General features: G+C 44.9%; 1 protein-coding gene across 14 annotated transcripts in view; it reads right to left on the bottom strand.

Moving 5' to 3' along the window:
• Positions 1–431: 431 nt before the first annotated feature.
• RBFOX2 (RNA binding fox-1 homolog 2) overlaps positions 432–19,961 on the bottom strand; it is a 170,971-nt gene continuing 151,441 nt past the window's right edge. For 8 of the 14 annotated variants that reach the window (XM_064420355.1, XM_064420354.1, XM_064420361.1 and 5 more), the window contains 5 exons: positions 16,434–16,473; positions 11,363–11,439; positions 8,823–8,911; positions 7,827–7,899; positions 432–6,716 (listed from right to left, as the gene is read on the bottom strand). In XM_064420355.1, coding sequence (XP_064276425.1) covers positions 6,662–6,716; positions 7,827–7,899; positions 8,823–8,911; positions 11,363–11,439; positions 16,434–16,473 — 334 coding nt within the window. In that variant the 3' untranslated portion in view covers positions 432–6,661. Of the gene's footprint in view, positions 6,717–7,826; positions 7,900–8,822; positions 8,912–11,362; positions 11,440–13,835; positions 13,879–14,088; positions 14,213–16,433; positions 16,474–19,961 lie in introns of those variants that run through there. The other 6 variants (XM_064420359.1, XM_064420356.1, XR_010362439.1 and 3 more) reach the window with 5 other exon arrangements.

Raw genomic sequence — 19,961 nt, 5'->3', positions numbered from 1 at the left:
ATTACACCTGTGCTAGCACAGACAGAGGGAGGTTGGCCACACAGGCACTAAAGGAGATGCAGAACCATAAAAATGAAATGGTTGTCTCTCCTTCCACACTAACAGGCTCAAACACCGACTAGGCTTGGAGAGAAAAAAAAAAGAAAAAGCTTCTTATCAAATACCAAATACCTTCTCTCCTAATAAGAAGCAATGGGAAAGAGTGGCAGGGAAAGGTGTGGATTTTTGGAGAGGTCAGTATAGGAACAGATGGGGCTGGGATTTTGCCAGCATGACTTGCCAAGGCCCTTTATCACTGCTAAGAAGATCCAATCTCCCAGCTTGTTCTTCACACCAGCTTCCCTTCTTTGCTTTTTACCTGCCAGGGCAATGCACCAGCGAAATTCATCCAGATGTGCTGAAAAACAAACAACACAGGGGAGCCAGCAGACTGGTGTTTCTCTCTTTTATTTAAAAACAGTGCTTCATTACCATTTGCAAAGGGTTAGGAAGGGTTTCCCCCCTTGCTTAGAGTTTATAAAAGCCAGCAACATGATCAATAATTTATACACATGGATAGTAATACAAAAAAAAGGAATAAAAGCTAAAGATCTAACTACTCCAACCTTCACAATTCCAGCTACTTGATAATAATAGGAATAACCCAATGAATACTGTATGGTCTGAAAGCTACTATACAATATGATACTTAACGAGGGAGGGCGGGAAGTTAAAGGCTGTCACAAAGCCCTGGGATGCAGATACTGCTTCTCCAGAGTCAGCAGGGAAATGGGACCCTGGGCAAGCGGCTCGGGCGTCCTAGGAAATGATCCAGGGGAAGGGAACGTGTCCCATTGGGGACACGTCCTGTTCCCCGGCGGTACCTGGAACGGGAGGTGCCGGGGACACTGCGACAAGGGGCAAGTCTGTTGCTGCCATTGGAGGTGCTGTGGCATCTCAGCCTCGCACTGAAAATCTCCGAGTCTCAAAGAGATCAGCCTGTGAGGTCAGTAAAATACTCCACCAGCTCTGTATCACTCTATAGCCCTGGTTCTCATTTGCTATCAGCCCCAGGTTTTAGCTCCAGCTATTTACAAGCAGGATTTATCATATAAAAAAAAAAAACAAACCAAAAACCAAACAAAGCCTAACAAAAATCCCAAACAAACAAACAAAAAAGAAACCCAAGAAAAGAAAACAAAACCAAATCACATCCCCTGGGGTAAAAGAGGACGATTTTGTCACTTGATAATGCAGCCGAACTGAGCTGCCAGAACTACACACTCGCACACACAAAATACTGTGAACAGAAAAAAAATAGAAAAACATGACCAGAACTGAGACTACTAATGTGGGAGGCCTGATTTCTGTAAGGAATTTACTCCTCAGAGAAGCAGCAAGCCTCTCCACCAGCAGAGAACTGGAAATCTGGCAAGAGATTTATTGACCCACTTCAGAACATCAACAAAAATTTAAAAAGAAAAAACATTCCTAAGATTAATGGGCATTTTGCTGACTCTGACTGCCAGCCAAATGAGTATCCCGGTGGACGGCTTTAGACACCAGCAATCTCCTGGTGAAATCAGGCAAGGATTTTGGCTGATGCCTTCCTGCTCTGTCACAAGTTGAGAGGCAGCCTGGGAAGCTGGTTACCTGTACAAGCCTGGCCCAGCTGCAGCCCATGGCCTCAAAAAGACAACCATGGGCAGCACTGGCAGCCCCAGCAAGAAGCTGTCTTCCAGGGCCAGCAGTGGCAACAGAGATGGGACTTGGCCACCCCGAGAGGGACGGGGGCTCTCCTGACAGCTCCTGGCTGGAGCAAAGCACACCAGGCAGAAACCCCACAGCCTACTTGCAAAGGGCCCCATTTCATGCTCTGGCTATCAGACTCCTGCTTGCCTTGTTGACTGGAGTTTTCATTGTAGAAGAGAAGTTTACTGGGGTTGGAGGGTGGAGAGGGCAATCCGTAAGGTGGGGATGTAGGGAACAGGCTTTTCAGACATTAACATCACCAAAAATAGTGTTTTATGCAACAAAGAATCAAGTCTCACTGGTGTATACTACAAAATGTTTGACATTATCCAAGAGCATGTCAAAAATAAAAACACAAAGAAGTTTACATTGGATGTTCATCTTGTTCACTGGGTTGGTTTTTTCCCCCCCTCTCCTATTTTAAAACAGTGCAAACAGGTAAAACACTTTAAAAATCACCCCTCTACACCAAGGACAGCATTCCCCCAACCCTGCCAGGCTGGAGGGTCACAGGCAGCAGGTCCTCTGCCAGGCTGCCTATGTGCTTTCCCTTTGGAGCTAGATTCAGCAAAAGCACTCCCCAGAGCTGTTGTTTGGGTTTCCCTTTATTAAATTCCTTAAGTGCTCCCCAAACCTGTTTTCCACTTGCCTCCATCTTTGTGGCTAGGATGGGAAGATACAGATAGGGATGGGCTGGGGAAAAACATGGGTAGAACTGGGAGGCTCTGCTTTGTATTCCCCACTGACAGAGCTCTGGGTGCTGGAACTGAAAGCCCAGCAGCCAGTGTCTCTCTTCAGGCAGGGAAATGGCTTCATTAACCGTTCCACAGCCAGCACTCAAGCCAGCTACTCAGAAAAACCTCCTCAGCTCTTGCTGTACACTTCACATCCATGGATCTCAAAACAGGTAAGAACAGGGAAAAACTTCAACTTCACTTTAGGGACAGGGAAGCGAAGTCTAAAGTAGCGACATGACTGCCCCACAGGGACCCTCAAGGGGCCACTGACAGAGCCCTGTCTGAAACACAGGTCTCACTGCAGAGCCAGTGCTCCTCGCTGGGCAAGTCTGCTCCCTCTCAGGCACTGGAACAGCCAAGCCATAGCTATCTTTAAACATGGCTTTTTCTATCTGAACTCATGACACAGGACCCACCTAACTGCTTCACCTGGGAAAAGCTGGCTATAGCAGGCTCATACCGAGCTCCCCATTGCCTCCAGGTCCTGTCATGGCTTTTCTTAGAAAAGCTAACCCACCTACAACAGTGCAGCCTCCCACACATGGGGACCAGGACAACAGTTTGCTAATGTGCTGGGCATCAATATAACTTATTCCCAGTAGAGAATATGCTATACCGGTAATAGTTACTTTATACCAACACAGCTGTAACTGCAAGGAAATACAGACCAGCACATTAAATAAACCAACTCTTCAAACCAAAATTTAATCTGTATATCATCATGTGCTGGCTGGACCTATTGCAAGACAGCACAAACAGCTACAGTTAGATACATTTTTTTCTCTGCATCAAGAGGAATCCCAGATGCCACCAGACCAGAAGGTGACAAACAGCAAGCTATTTGCCAGGCTGCCTGTGTGGTTTCCCTCAGAAAGCCAAACCCTGCTTTGCAAGGGACCTGTGACTGCAGACCCATCGCATGGACAAGCACTAATGCCATCATTCTAGTAAGCCAGGGCCCAGTTCAATTTATTAAACGTAATTAATTTTGCATAGGGAGATATAGGCTTTGTCTTCACTTCTTCAGGAGATAGATACAGCCACACCTTGGCTACTCTGAAAGCATCTCTAGCCAGCTCACAACACATCAGAGTGAAACTGGAGCTGTTGTTCACCAACAGAGAAGAAAGGCTGAAGAGCTCTCCTGTCATGCACAACACTCACTCAAGAAACCTTGCCATGCAAGTTTTTGGGAGGTCTGGTGCTTTGGACACCTGGAAGCAGTGAGCTACCTCTGGCCCCCAGCCATGCAAGTGTCCCGGTGTCCCCTCTGCAGCCAGTGCTGAGAGCAGGATGCCAGGCTATCAGCAAGCTCCCTCAGGGAATCTTGCAGCATTAACTCTGGAGCCACAGAGAACTGGCTGCTTAATGCACCAGAGGAGCCCGCCAGGGAGGGACCAGAGCAGGCCAGGCTCGGATACAGGAGGAATCAGGCTGGATGGTCTTAGAACAGGTATTACTTGGAGACTGGGGGACCACAGCCCCCCAAAAGTTGGGTGCTTCTGCACTAAACCCCTCACATTCCTAATATACTTGGGCGGGCTGAAGCTGCCATGCATAGACTCTGCCAGGAGGCAGAAAATGGGACTGGCCCCCCTATTCCCAGGGAGGCCAAGTGGCAGGGGGGGATTGCAGGTGGCACTGCCAGGGCAGGGGAGGGCACTCAGGGTGGGAGAACCTGGCTTTTGGGGAGCCGCAGTCAGAACCAGCTGAACTGAATGTGGGAGGGGCAGTGGGGAGCAGCTGCCCCAGCGGGGCTCTGCAGATGCTCCTGGCTCACAGCCTGAGGAACTGCCTGCAGGAAGGGAAGGGACGGCCTTGCTCGGGCCCTCCATCCACAGTGGGGAGAACAAATCCAGTAGAGAGGCTTTTGCTGCATCCCAGCTCCAGAAGTCCCCTGGCTGCTCTGCAGTGGAAATAAATCCCCTTGAATATGACTATCTCTACCACAAGTCCTCCCTCTTCTACCCCAACTCAGGCAGTAAAAACCCCCAAACATGCCAAGTCTCCCTTGTTTCCTAGATTTTGTGAAAGCCCCAACACCCTGTTCTCCCCCTCCCTATTTTCAAGCTAAAGTATTTATATACAAACAACAAAAAAATTGTCATAACAGCAACAAACCAAACTTTGGCTTGGGAAAAAAAAAAAGTAAAAAACCAACACTAAAACCAGGAAAAAAAAAAGGTGGCCAACAGGCTGGCAGTTTGGTGTCCCCTTTATCTAGCTATTCCTCCAGAAAAATCAACAGCTTCAGGGTCTCAAGCTTAACTAATGGTGTCCCCATTCTTCCCATCTCTGCTGTGCACAGAGAGGCTCCGTGTATCACTGGGGAAGAGCAAAAAGCGTGTGGTTGTGTGTGGCTGGACCAGGACACTCCCTCAGGAGCAAGACCTCTGCTTGATGATGTTGCTTAGTGTTAAATGCAGGAGTTCTCCTATTCTGTATCAGTGGTGGATGGAAAAGCAGGTGTTCAACAGGAGCTGGAGAGGCTCTGCCAACAAATCCAAACTCTGAGCTGCCCTTCTGAGGGCAGTGGCTCACCCCAGCACCAATCCACGGAGTCTAGGCAGCCCGGGACAATTACACTTCTGCATCTCTCCAGCATGTGATTAGAGCCTGCCTCTGACCACTGGCTTTACTGGGAGCACTCCAGGAGCCAGCAGTTGAACAGGGAAGCCTGGAGAGCAGCAACTCCCATCACGTCACAGCTCACAGTCATCTGAGTGTGCTGTCTTTGAAACACAGCGAATTCTCTGTCTGTGAGAGCAGAAGGGAGATGGTCTTGGGAGTCGTGGACCCCTCAGCTAAATAGTTTCTATCCTTCCAAGTCTTCTAATATGTAGTGTCTATATGGACTCAGCAGACCAGGTGCACAACATTCTGTGAGAAGCTGGGCAAAACAAACCCAGGGGCTCCAATGCAGCTATGGAAGGGCCTGAAATAGCTTGTGGTAAGAAGTTCCTATGAATTCAGAGCTTGCACAAACTGCTTCTGCCAGATACAAAACTACTTCAGGATCATGTAGATATAAAAGATCCTCTTCCCCCACACAAACGCACATGCCTGTCCCTCACCTCAAGCAGCTTATGCATGACTGGTTTTTCCTCACTCATGTTATTTGAAACAGATTACTTGCAGAAGCACCTAAGCAGCCCAGGATGAACAGGAGCAGAGCCCCTGCACGCTGGGCCTCAGAGCATGTGCCACGCTCAACTCTTCTGCTCGCTTTCTTCCTCTGCAAGGCTGCAGGTGCTTCACCTCCCCAAGGAATCACTTGCTGTCCACAACAGAGGTACTCTGCATGATCCTGCACTGCATCCGCCACTCCTCGAGGAACGAAGGGGTGGAAAGGGACAGCAAGAGAGAAAGATCTTCAAAAGGAGGAATGAAAACTATGACAATTACAGCCACCTGCAGCGGACAAAAATCACTGAGTAGAAGTTCTGTGTGTGGGGAAAAGATCATCCTTAACAAAAACTCCTTTCAAAGTCTTATCCCCTATAGAGCAGGTAACAGCTGAAGTCTTTGGGCAGGTTGAGGGACTCTTCTCTTGCGAAGTCTAAAGTTCTGACACTGCTGAAACTGTCACAAACCTGTGTGCGTCAGATGGTGATAGAAACAAAGAAAGTCTCTGCATTTCCCCCATTTCCAAACGTAAACGACTATTTCCCACCAGCATTCAGGTCCCAGCCACAGCCAGAGTGCTTCCTTCTGCAGACCAGAAACACAGCAGGTGGAGACTTCTCCCTCACGTCCTCCTGTCTCACAGGCACCAAGCACCAGACCCAGGGAAGTAACTCTGTCTGCATGTTCCTGATTAATTGCATGATATCAGTTTCTAACAGCTTTCCTTATCGCTAATCGCCTTTTCCGTGATTGGTAGGATAAGCTATGCACCAACATACAGACACGGAAATGCATTATTTTTACCACAGTTAAAAAAACCCCAAAATTGAAAACAAAAAACAAACAAACAAAAAAAAGCACAATCTTTGGAACAAAAGAATTAAAGGCAGAAATTTAAAGGAAAAAAAATACATATTCGAAGAACATAGTGAGGTATAAAAAAGTATTTTCTCTTTTGTTTTTTTTTTTTGTTTTTCCTCCTCGACTTGCTATAGAGTTCCTCTACTAGTAAATATTGCAATAGCCAGGCCTCATGAACTGGGGGGGCTGTCCCGCTTGCAGGGGGCTCACGTCACTTCAGTAGGGGGCAAATCGGCTGTAGCCACCTCGGTATAAACTCGCCTGTAGAAATGAAACGGGAGAAGAAAAGGTTGTTAGGAGGAGAACTGTGTAGAGATATGCAGGACAGCACCCAAATGCTTCTGGAAGGACCTGTCCTGGCACTGACCCACCACCATCAGCACCTCTAAGAAGCAAGAGAGAACTCTGCCTGCAAAACCAAAGATGTGGCTCAGGAGGGCATGCTCATGGCCAGCCAGCTGGAGGTGAAGTTTGGCAAGTCTTGGTGGAAGGAAATTCAGTACCAGAGAGGGGACTCACCAGTCCTAATCTCAAGCCAGTTGTCCAGGCTGCCTTTAGAGACTGCGGAGACCAGAACTTCTAGGATGCTCTTCACCTCACCTCAAGGTAAAGGTCTAAAATAGATACGATGACTGGGTATCCTAAAATTACCTGTTTTTCCCTCATTGACCCTAAAGAGAATCCACAAGATGAGCTGAGGCTGAAATGGAGGTGCTACACTGCAGATATCTATTTTTAGGTGTCTTTTTTCTCTGAGCACATTTGTATTCCAGCCTTTGCAACAACATAGATACTGCACTGGCTAGCAGATGGGCAAGCATGTGTTTTCAGCAAGCTGCTCCACTCCCCTCCGATGCCAGCATACCTCATCCTGCCCTTGCGTAACTACTGCTGGCAGGCAGGACACTGCATCCTTCCACCAGTGCAAGAGGGAACCAAGTGAAGCAGCTTTGCTGCAAGATGTTACAAGAACAACTTATTCCCTCGCTTCCTAGAACTGAAAATGGCAAAAAAGGGTGTGCTGAATCTCTAACTATTGCTGATATTTGCTCTATGTATCACCTCGATACAGTTCTACTGATTCATCAATAGTGTTCTGGCTCCTGGCAGTTCTGTCTGCTATTGATTTCATTTCTTATTGTACTAGATGATGTGCAAGACCGAGCAATCACTGGTCTCCTACAGCCTGGTTCCTTCCTTAGTGCGCACATAAATATGAATGCGGAACAACTGGGAACCCAGCACTGCTGCTAAGGACCTCCTCCCTCAACAGAAGTTTTTCTGGGTGGGTGAGGGTTCAGTGCCTGATACCCAGTGGCTGTTCCCCATGCTGGAAATGAGAAACAGCACAAGAAAGAAAATCCCACTTACCACAGCGCCAACTCCGTAGCTAGCGGCAGGGGCAAGGGCATGGTAAGGATCTGCTGTGTACACCCTGCCATAACTGAAGAGAGGGAGAAAAGATATAAAAGAAAAAACAAAGTCACTCGGGAGGGGCAGAGTAACAGCTCTCTGACCACAGGTGATGGAAGCAGCAGCATGCCCTTGCACACACATGTCTGCATCCATGCACACACAGGCACGCGGGCAGCTCCTCTGCAGAGAGATCCTATGAGCATGCTGCCATGCATTGTATGAGATGGATGAGAGAACGGCCTGCCGGGAGGAATGTGGCACAGGCCATGAGCCTGACCTGCAGGAAAGAGGTCAGCACCTTTGAAATGTCAGCCAGCGCATCCCTTACCTTTGGGTAATTGTGTGATGCAATTAGGGACCAGAGGGACTGCTGGCACTAGAGCTACTGGCACAGTAACAGCTGCTAAATGGAAAGCAGTGAGGGATTCTCCACTATGAGAGGAGTATAAACTTTAATGTGCTAGGATTAAAACATGGCCTCATTGCACAGGCAATGAAAAATCTCAAGGCAAGCACTCTGATGAAGACAATCCTTTGTATCTATTCAGAGCTGCATGCTAAAGCATCCTAGAGCACTGCATGAGCTGAGTCATTTTTACTTTATGAGGGGGAGAGAAACGCACCCAGTGATTTAGTAGCCTGCCCAAAGCCTGATCTCTGACTCTGAGGCTGTAACCACACTGCCTGCTTTGTGCAGAGGAGAATCACAAGGACAGGGAAGAGGTCAGGATTTGTGCCAGCTCACATACACTAAGAGCAATACTGTCCAGGAGCAGAGACAAACCGTGCACTCAAGTCTTCCGTGTTGGGAGGTGCATGCATGTGTGCACATGCGAGTGCAGGTCAGACAAAGAGATGGGGCAAAGAAGCAGAAGTTCTGTGATGGATCAATGCTCCTTGAATCCCTGGGCACAGCAAGCTAGCCCCCATGGACACCTCTCCCTTACATACCCATCGCTGTAAGCTGCTGCAGCGGCTGCAGCGGCCGTGGCTGCTGTTGCAGTAGCAGGCTGTGCATATCTGTAGGCTGCATATCCACCCTGCAGGAGAGAAGAGAACTGACTTTACAGATACCTGTCCACCCATGGAGAGCATAAAAAAAATATTTAAAAAAAGTCACACAGATCACAAGGAGAGGAAGTGTTTCAAACTGCATCAGCTCCCATGTCATGTCTATCACAAGCATCACCCACTATCTCACGTATATTCCTTTCCCTAGAGGGACCAGGGAGGCCCTTCCATTATCCTCTTGAGCAAAAGGAATACACTAAAGGAAAACTGAACATTGTTACAACCCTACAGAAAATGCAATTTGGCATGGAGGAAATGGAAACCAGGAAAGATCCGGAATCTTGCAGGCAAGATAATTTCTATGGCCTCTTCCTCTTAAGGAGGGGAAATCAGAGGTGGACACTTTCTATTAAGTATTTTAGAAAGGGAATCATTCAGAGAAATTCCTACTTTTTTTTTTACCCTCTCTCTTTTACATCCAGGAAAACCCAAAGGGCTAGAATTTAATTGGGTCCACATGTGCAAAATATCAGTAGTCAGAGGTGGTGAAAAGTAACCAGGAAAAGATGGTCAGAGAAGACAGTCCCCATTGGTTTCTGGGCTGTCAACAAGCAAACCAATATTGAGGCCAGCCAGACTGTTCTCCCCTCCTCTCCATATAAGAATGAAACAGGTCAAGAGAATTATGCCAGAACAGTCTGTTCTGCTGCTGTATTTCTGCCCATGCTACACACCTGTAGCAAAGGTGATCAGAGGTAGTGACTAAAAATGTACTTAACAGCTGTGTTGTCAAAATGTGAATTCTGACTCAGAGAAGACCTGCAAGTCTCCTTCTGGAACTCCCACAAGGAGCTCTTGGGGCAGAGCAAGGCCAGCCATCTTTCAGATCAGGGACAAAGGTGGCATAGCAGGCAGCAAATAGGGCTCTGAAGCCTGGTTACATCTTTATTGGATTTCTGAACACTTTTTTTAACTTGGGGTGAAGGCTTAGTAAATGAACCATAGTTTTAACTTCCTAGAAACACAGTGAGCCATAAAAAAAAAAATCACAAAATTCCAGATTGCTTCTGGCTTTTTCTTTTTCCTTTTTCTTCCAATTGACATTTCAGGGTTTGAAGGACCAGAAGACAGAGTTACGCTCTTCACCTCCAGAATCAGCTCAACATACCTGTACCACTTCTTCCCTATATATCTTTTGCATATGTGGAACTAAGAGTACAAGATCAGCTCCACTACAGAACTTTGTCTTTGCTCAACAGTGCTCAATCTGGACCTGGGTATCTTTTAAATTAGAAGTAATGATTTAATGATTTTAAATTAATATTGGTTTCTTTCATGTGGCCTGCATTAGCCCTGTGAAGGCTGATGTGCTATCCAAAACATGCTTGCAGACCCTTTCCTACTCCAGAGAAAAGGGAGTTGCAGCCTCTACAATCTTCTAGTTAACAGCAGAAAAAGCAACACAGATGTGAAAAGCAACACCTGTGAAACATCACCACACGGCCTGGAAAAGATGCTATGTTACAGTTTAGCCCTTTTAATCCCACCTGGCTATTTCAAATCCTGCATTTTGGATTGACAGTTGGGGATGTTTAGCTTGGTTTTGCCATGCTATCATTGTATCACCATGTAAAACATGACAGAGGCCAGAGGAATGAGGTGCAGCCTTAATCCAAATCCAATTTTCATTAGCCTCACCAAATTAAGACAAAACTTTGTATCAATGCCATTGCAGTATTCCCCTTAGGCTAAATGCTTCCTGAACCCTTGGTTTGTCACTTGGGCACAGTGTAGGAGGCATTTTCTCCAGGTACTACCCTCTGCAGGGCAGCTGGCCTTAGCAGGCACCCGTGATTCCCACTCTGCCCCACACTTCCACACTTGCCAGTCACATTTCAGACCAGAAGCTGCTTCAAACGTGCCTGGCACATACTCTGAACATGACAGCAAGATGCAGTTTGAAACCAAAAAGGCTTATCATATAATTGTCTTTTAACTCATGTCTCTCATAAAGGAAAACAAAACAGAACAAAACCAAACCAAACCAAAAATAACCAAAAAAACCAAAAAAACAAAGAAACCAAAAATAAAGAAGAAGAAAGAAGGTTTGGAATCAGGTGTGGGAGGGGGAATGGAGTAACATTTATTAATCAAAATTAAAAACTAAGCATGCTGACATCTGGAGCTAGAACAACCAGCAAAGTCACCACGTTCAGACTCATATTGGCTAGTTCTATCCATCCCAGCATTCTCTTGGGACAGCAGTTCGCCCTAGGCTCTACCACAAGCTCAGTGAAGTACACAGCCTCAAGTACTAGAGCGTGCAGCCACAACAACCTGCTATTACGGAAACAGTCAGTCACCACTGGAGTTAACATTCCAACCTCAACGACTCCCCAGCACCGCCCTCGCCCCCCAGGATGGCTCCCACCCTAGCCCTGTCCCACACCACAATGTTAATAATTATAACAAGCAATAACCCATCTGTTATATCAGAGAAGGGAACAGAGACTCCACTGAGAGATTTAGAGCGGGATGTTAACATTTCTTCAGTCAACTGCACAACAAACAAAAAAAAGGAAAAAAAAAAACAACAACAAAAAAACAGGAGAAATAATTCATTGGAGAAATGAAGTTAAGAAATAGCTGACGTGTATTGCTTTTTAACCATGCACTGATGCAAACTGAAGCTACTGGTTATTTTAAAAAGGAAAAAAAAAATCTCAGGATAGAGGTACACACGTACAGGCAGACCTGCTCATTTCAAAGCAATCTGCAAAGTCTACTTATGTGTACTTCAAATAAAACCAAAAATGGGGATCATAATGGCCATGGTGCATTCCTGTCAGAGGAGCAATGAGTGTGGACAGCTGGGAGATTTCTGAGACGGGATGTATTTAGCATGACCGGCAGGTCCAAACACACCAAAATAGGGTGAAGGAAAGAGGAAGAACTGTTGCAACTATAAGTTGTTTTTATATAAATCCTTTCAAACTCTGGGACCGTACAGAGCAGGCACTGTACAGGTTGCCTTACCCAGCTGATGCTCCTGTTCTCCATAACCTAGGATCCACCTATATAATTCAATAAATGCATCTAAAACCTGTTCAGCTTGTCCAATGCACCAGATATTTTCTCCTGCTATTCCTGTTCACACAAAACTTATAACTGATATGCAGAGCTCATCTGCAAGGTCCTAGGACCCCTAGTGATTTCTGGTGCTACCCACTTTAGGTACTCCAGTAAATAAAAATTGTAACAGCATAGAGCATCTGCAACCACAGTAACAAAGAGGGAAAATGTGTTTCCAAATGAAAGAAAGAATGAATTATAAAAAAAAAAATTTAAAAAAAGAGAAAGGGAAAAAAGGCCCTTGCCAGCTTCAACACATTCCTTCAGTGCCACAGCCAAACTGCAGCAGAAGAAACCAATGAGTGGCATAGTGCCTGAAACTCAGGACAGCCATGCAAACTCCCACTCCACCTGTTTGGTTCCACAGGGACAGGTTACCCATACAGGTTCAATTTTTAAAAATCTTTAGTCTCTTATCAAAAGAAGTAAGTGTAGCTGAGCTTCTTGTGATGTTCTGTCTGAGATGTTTCTGTCAATGGGACAATTTAATTACTGCCTCCATAAGGGAATGGGAACTAGTGAGAAGGCTTATGCATTTTCACTGGGCATTAAAAACAACCAAAAGGACTGTGCAAATTAAGATTAGCCCTTTTTGGTACAAGCTTTTGGACTGTCTAGGGACCACATGACAGAAAAAAACACCAGCCTAAATGCTGCTTATTTTGATTCAAGTTCTCTTTCTCTGTCTATCTGGCATTCCAGTCTTGCTGGGGCTATGCTGGATCCCTTTCCCCATGTAGTGGTTGATACTACAGACCTGAGCTGTCCAACAGCTGTAGTGCTTGGGTATGAACAAAATCTCATATTTAAAACTATTCTTCTGTGATGTTACTGTCCTTGGCTCATCAACAAAGCAATATTTTAACTTTAAATTCCTTCTTTAACATTAGGCAGCTTTTTCAGTATTGTCTTATGTTTTCTGAATGACAAACATGGGAAAACAACACATACAGGAAGCTGCAATCCCAACTAAAGCAGCATTCCAATTACTGAGTATGTTAATGAAAATAAATTAGCATTTTATGTGGTTCAGCTCAAGTACATCTTCTCCTCCACTCTTGAAGTCCGTATCAGGTGATCAATCCAACGAGAGCAAGAGGAAATCCAAAACTACAGCTTACTATGCCAGTGTGGTATAAATCTCCCTTTTCTTTTTCCCTTCCTGCCTTAGAAGGGCACACAAAGTATGTCACTGCCCTCTTTACTCCAAAGAGCCATTCTGCCCCTAGGACACAAGTGTGTCCATAACCCCAGAGAAATATGGAACTCATGGTACCAGTTAGGTACATTTTAATGCTTGCCAGGTTCAGGCAGCGAGCCAAATTTTAGGGTCTTTTATTTGTCATCTCTCAGATGTGTCTTCTCCACCCCCATACTTCCATACAACAGAAGTTAAGAAGCAGAAAGGGCTAGAACCGCTTCTGGTATTTCTGTATTAGAAGGGTGGCATACGTGCACCAGGAATGAGCATGAATGAATTAGAAGAGGTGACAGGACAACAGTGTCCATTGCAGCAAGTGCTTCTACATGGTAATGGGACAAGCATGACCTTGTTAACCTTTCCACTGAATTAAAGTTTTGTTGGTTTTTAGTTTTTGGTTGGTTTTTGTTTGGTTTTTTTGAGTGAAATGCCACTTGGTATGAAATCTGGACACACGCCACCCTGCTACAGCGGGGGCTTGGCTCACACGTGAGTCTGCGCTGCTCTAAAAAAGCCTCTGTTCCCATCTCTAATGTGGTGCTGGAATGGTTAGTATAATTCAGTTTTTTCCACTGCAATCCACAATCTGATTGGTTGGCAGGTCACACTGGCACTCCTACCTGAGGTATTTTAGCGCTAATGATTGGTTCCTGTAAGACTATTCTATAACAGAACACAGGAAGAGCAGTTCAAAAAAACACAGCTGTGGAAAGAAACAATCATACATACAGCCCACAGCGGGGCTCACCAGCCTTTTCTTTCCAGTGGATGCAAGCACGCTTTTCACAGGCAGGAGCAGTCTTTGCACAGGTGGGTTTGTTTGGGTTTCCCCCCCCGCCACCCAGATTGACCCCATTGTAGAAGAAAGATAACCTTTCTTATGATCCGAAATGAAGCCCTCTGCATCCTGGGGCAGGTTGTTTTATCAATTCAGGTGTCTTGCCAGAGTGGGACGCATCCAACAACAGATGGAATGCCTTCTTCACAGAAGAAATGGCTAGCAGGATGGTTGCCCCAGGAAAGAAAAAAGGAGTGAGGAAAAGGAGGAGGAGGAAAATGAGAAATCGGTGCATAGCATATATGCAGAAAAAGCAGCCCAAACTTGGGACACTTCCCTTTCATCTCGCCTAGTATTAACCACTCCCTGCCAGCTCAGCTCCTTTCCACAACCCTATGGACTCACAAGTCTTAAGAGAACCTTGATTTAACTTTCCCCCAGTCCTAACTGAAATGTCCTCTGCCATACCTTCTGGAATCTGGGTAAACCTATCACAGCAACCAGAGGGATAGAAGCGCTGCAGTGAAAAGCACAACAAATCAGTGACACACAGGGACACTGAAGTCATTCCACCTGTGCCAAGCAAATTGTTTGGAAGGGCAACTTCAAGTTTGGATAATGATAACTGAGCTCCATTGGAGGGCTCTGGCCAGCAGTAACCAGGAAAAGCACCACCATCCACTTTGATGCAGCCCTCTCTTCCATCATCCTGCCTTCTGACAGTGACACCACTGCCACCAACAGCAAAGGCATCAGAAATCCACCTAATGGTTCTAACCTGACCTGGGGGCTTGGCTTTGTGTTACGTGGTGGTACTGCTCTGCAGCACCAGGTGGTTATGGGTGTTCTTCACTGCTGAAGTTTCTGTCCTTACATGTTATATAAGCCTCTCCTCCAAAAGCTCTGAAGAAGCTTTCTCAAAAATAAGGAGTAACCCTGGCCAGACTTCCCTTTCAACATGGCAGCCTTTTATATGCCACACTCTGTGGGAAGAGGCACTAAGCACCATTCATTTTCTTGGTTACATGCCATAGCAAAGTCAGTGTCTGTAAAAGTAGTGTTTTAGGAGTGAGGCAGGAAAACACAGAACCTTCTGTAGTCCTTGACACAGTTTTATAAAGAAACACTTGACTAGGCAGATCAATCTTTAAAGGACTGCACACACAATAGTGTATGTAAGAGTGAAGAAATGTACACAGTTCTCTCTCTGTCAGACAGCACATCTTCCAACTGCTCTATCTGGGCTGGAAAAAACACCTGTCCAGAACCTGATCCTCCATATAAGCCAACAAAACCCAAAAGCTAGTTTCATCCATTATCCTGAGTCTAACCGCAGGGTTATAAAGGTCAGGAAAGGCACCTTCAAAGGAGCAGGACTGTGAAATTTGTGCTGACAATTGCATCCCTACCCAAATATACAAAACTTGCCAGCTCCAGAGAGCTATGACCTACAATGCCACAATTAGGAACTCTGATAAAGCCAGGCAGGCTATGAGTTGCAGGCTATGAACATTTTGGCTTTGAAAGGCAAGTTCCTACCATATTCCTGCTCTGCAACAGCTCTCCCTTGGAGAGGAAAGCACTTTTCTCACTAGCCAGTTCAAATACCTCCATCCACAACCCACCTATGTACACACAGACTCCCTGGAGATTTGCAATACAGACTGACTGGGTAGGACAAAGACAATGACAGGACAAAGTCTCCCGTGGTATAAGAGCTAATTCCCAAACAGGAGGAGGCTGCTGACTCTTGTAACCAAACACCTCCACATATTTGTACTTTACAATTCCCTGAAGAGGTGAGAGAATCTAGCCTATTTAGGTGCCATTCCTACCAGCAAAATGAGATGTCAGTTTTCCTCTAGCATCTCAGCCTCCATATTTAATCAGTCCCAGTGTCTTCCCCAAAGGGATAATCTCCACATCCCAGTGGCACACGGACATTTTTAAACATACAACTTGTTCAGTGTAGTGTGGGCTACACAAATCAAACCCGAAAGGGCCCCAAGAGGGAAGAGAAAGGGAAGGGAAGAGGGGGAGAAGGAAAGGAAGGTCTGAGGCTAAACCAGTCCTGTTATTTTTATATCCAAATTATGTAAATGAGAGAAGTGTTGAGAGAAATTTTAATTTGCTAATCATCTCTCAGATTGATTAGTACCAGTGTGCATATGGGGGACAGGACACCAAATAAACTGACCCTGGCAATGATCAGGAAACCCAAAGGCTTAGGTCTTGCACCCAGGGGCAAGCGCAGTGACAGAGAAGCATGCTTGCATTCCTAAATATATAAATATATATCCACAAGGAAGAAGAAAATTAAAGTAAATGATATTTAAAAAACCAAACCAAACGAACAAACCAAAAGAAAAAGAAAAGAAAACAAAAAAAGGCTGGCTTGTCAGGGGTTGGGGACAAAGAAGGCTCCGGTGTGTGTACTTACATAGAGGTCAGCACCGTAAAATCCGTCCTGGTAAACCACACTGCAGAAAATCCACACAAAAACAAAAAAAAAAAAAAAAGAAAACAAAACAAAACAAAAAAACAAACAAAAAACAAAAGAACAGAAAACACATTCCGGTTATTGAGGACGGCAGCATGCACATGCGTTTTACACAGGCAGGTGATGTATGAATCCACAACCTGGGCTTTTGGCAGGAGCAAATCAGCAAGAGAACGTGTGTGCGCACGCACGGCTCCAAGTCATCTTCCATGGCATGCAAAGGGGGAAGGGGTGGGCAGAGGGGGAGACAGTATGCAAAGGAGAGACGGAGGGGAACCACCATCTTGTACAGTAAATATTGACTCAAAAAGATCTGACGTCCTGAAGAGAGACACAAGGCTTTAGAAACCTCCACTGTCGGTTGTTCTCCTGGAATGATTTTAGTTACCCCCTAAAACACATGGAAACATTGGCTTCATGAAGTGGGCTTGTGAAATTGAGGAGCCCTTCACAGAAGGCATCCCACAGGGGCTGGAGTCACCTACATCAGGAAGTGTGGTTCAGAGACTTGTGCCTGATTACATTTTTCAGGCTTCACAGGGCTCCATGACTTTTGTTTCTGACATCCATACATCACCTGCTTTTACCCTGCACATTAGACATGCGATAAGATTTGGCTGATCACACAAGCATGCAAAGTATTATTATTCAGCATCTTAAAGAACCGATGCAACACCTCAGGAAAACAAGTCAATCAATTCTGATCAAAGTAAACACAGAGAAATGTAATTGAAAAGAAAAAACCAAAAATACCCACAATGCATTGCTTTCACAAGCAGAGATAATGAGCTAAAAAGGTTAGGTGACTGGTCCAAGATCCGAAAATTGAAAGGTGCAGTGGGAGTCCCTGGTAGTAATTACTTATTCCATAGCAGAGAGGAGCAACTGGAAGGGTTTCCATGGGATGGTGCTTTTTCTGCTTTAAGCCATAGTTTTGTTTCTCTCAGAACTTCAAGCACAAGAACTGTTAAACAGAGCCTGGGGTTCCCAAATAGCTGCTCTTACCAGAGCATTCACTAGCATAAGACTACACAGCTCACTCTGGGGACAGGGGTTGGGGAAGGATGAGGAAGGAAGAGAGGGGATGCCCCCCACCCATTTGAGTTCAGCGTGTGCTTCGCATACTGAGGAATTTCCTCCAGCTTTGTCCTCTGAAGAGCTCCACACAAACTTGCTCAAGGCTTTAAAAAGCATTAATCCCACCATCTGCAATGTTCATGACTTACCCATAGCATTAAGAAAAAAGAAGGTATGGAACACTAGCTATTCTTTTGACTATCATTTTTTACTCATCAGATGGAATGTGAAATGCTGCCAAGAGCCTGCCACCCTCAGACACCCACCTATTGTAAGGCACACACACACAAAAAAGCCCAGCAGATCTTGCCAAAATTCTGCATGCTATTACTAAAAAAATAAAACAAAAAAAAAATCTTGCAGTGTTAGCTACTGCTTGAATAATTTAGTCTTGCTGCCTTCCCCAGGAAAAGTACACTCCATTCCCAATGGACAAAGTTACTGTAGTCTCCAAGAGCGCTGGGAGCAGGTATGAAGATAGAGACCCTTGTTAGAGGAAGAGGGGAGCCACTTCAGCAGGGAGAAGCAGGCCATAAGATCATGTTTGTTGAAGCTATATTTTTACAACCACATAACAAAGAGTTTGGCTCCTGGGGCAGTGACTTACATTGCTGGGTTCTCTATCTAGGACCAGGAGTGTTTTAGCAGTGATACTCCACCTGCTCCTGCAGGAAAGGCAAACGCACGACAGAGGAAGTGACTTGGTTTATGAACAGGTTAGCAGTTTTAACAGTTATTCCAAACACAATCAGTTGGATGAACATAAGCATTACCACATTGGATCAGGCCACTATTTCTATCAGCAAGAGATGCTAGCATCAGCCTCCAGAGAAAACTGCAAGGAACGCTAATAAAAGGTAAGAGTAAGAGTTCTGGGATCCAAACACCCAAACACACATGAATCCTCCATCTCTGCTTTTGTTAGGACTTCACTGACATCAACTTCCAGGGCTGAAATTTAGCAAGGTTTATTTATATGGTAGAATATCCATATTTGTAATTCTTAATGCTAGCAAAACCAGAGAATTCCTTCATCTGAGAACCATATTCCGGTTATGTAGCTTGACCAGAAGTATAAAACAATCTGGCAGCCAGTCAAATCTTGGTGCAATCTGTGAAAAGCCTACTAGCTGTGCTAAAACATCCAAAGGAAAAAGAAACAGGCTGGTTTTGTAAAGTAGCCAGCATAACATTTAGGTGTACCAACAGCTGACTGTTGTGTTGGAAAAGGAGCAAAAAAACCACTTCAAACCCTCAAAGCTGTCTGCTGCCTTGTATCTAGTCTTCTACTACTATGGCTTCAAATCAGTGAATCTCATATATATTTACACTCCTAGATGAAATTACTCTTTACTATGGCAAGTCTATTATTCATATAGGTACTTAATGACCACGCACAAGTCAATGACTAACCTATAGTTTGAGAAATAAAATTTATCAAGTTTATTTAACTTTGAGAGTTTTACGGTAGGTGAGTTTTTTTCAGACTGTCTGAATTCTTTCAGCTTTTGGTCTGAAGTGTTATTTATATAGCATTTATATTAGCATTCTCATTTTAAAAGCATGGCTGCTACAAATCAGGGCAATATTCCAGTACAGTTTTTACTTGTGCTTTATATCAGAGTAATAATGTCGTCTTATTTCTACCAAGTGGCACCTCAGTTAAAACTGAAGGTTGCATTACTGTTCAAAGTCAGATTTAGGTGACTATTTAACTCACCTACAATAGTCTAAGCAGTTGCTTTCTGAGGTATCAAATCCTTTCTTTGGATAAACAACCAAGGCCATGCATAAGTATGGGCATTCCACATATGCATTAGCAAATCCTGAGCTCTTGAAATAAATATTAAAACTATTAAGAGCTATGATTTCTTGCATCTTCCTCTGGTTTAGCATTTGACACTGTCAAAACTTATTCTAACCTGGATGGTGCTCAGGTCTGATCCAGTATGGCAATACCAATGAGCTTTTATTAATCTACATTCTGTATTTTTTAAATTCTGCTAAGCTCTCAAATGCAACGATACCATTAAGTTTTGTAACTTAAAAACCACTGAGGTTTGTGAAAACCAATTCCTTCTATCAGGTTTGAGTTAACCTGCAGCTTACTTTACTGTCTTCTTCCACATTACTCACTATGTCTTGGTCATTCATGTTGCTGACTGATCTTATGGTGTCATCTTTCCACTGGCCAGGAAGAAAGTAACCGATGGAGGGCAAGATGTCAGGAACGTGTGCCTTCCATGACCCCATGGAGGTCAACAATGCTCACACTGAGTGGTGGCTGTCCTACAGGTTACTGCAGCATGGAATTGAACTGCACATTTTGTATTATTCCACTAGGAATCCAATTTGTTCTATACAGTATCTTGCAGAGACTCAGACTATGAT

Source organism: Passer domesticus, chromosome 5 (genome assembly GCF_036417665.1).
Source record: "Passer domesticus isolate bPasDom1 chromosome 5, bPasDom1.hap1, whole genome shotgun sequence".
NCBI classification, from domain to species: Eukaryota; Metazoa; Chordata; class Aves; order Passeriformes; family Passeridae; genus Passer; species Passer domesticus.
This window is presented reverse-complemented; position numbering and strand designations above follow the sequence as displayed.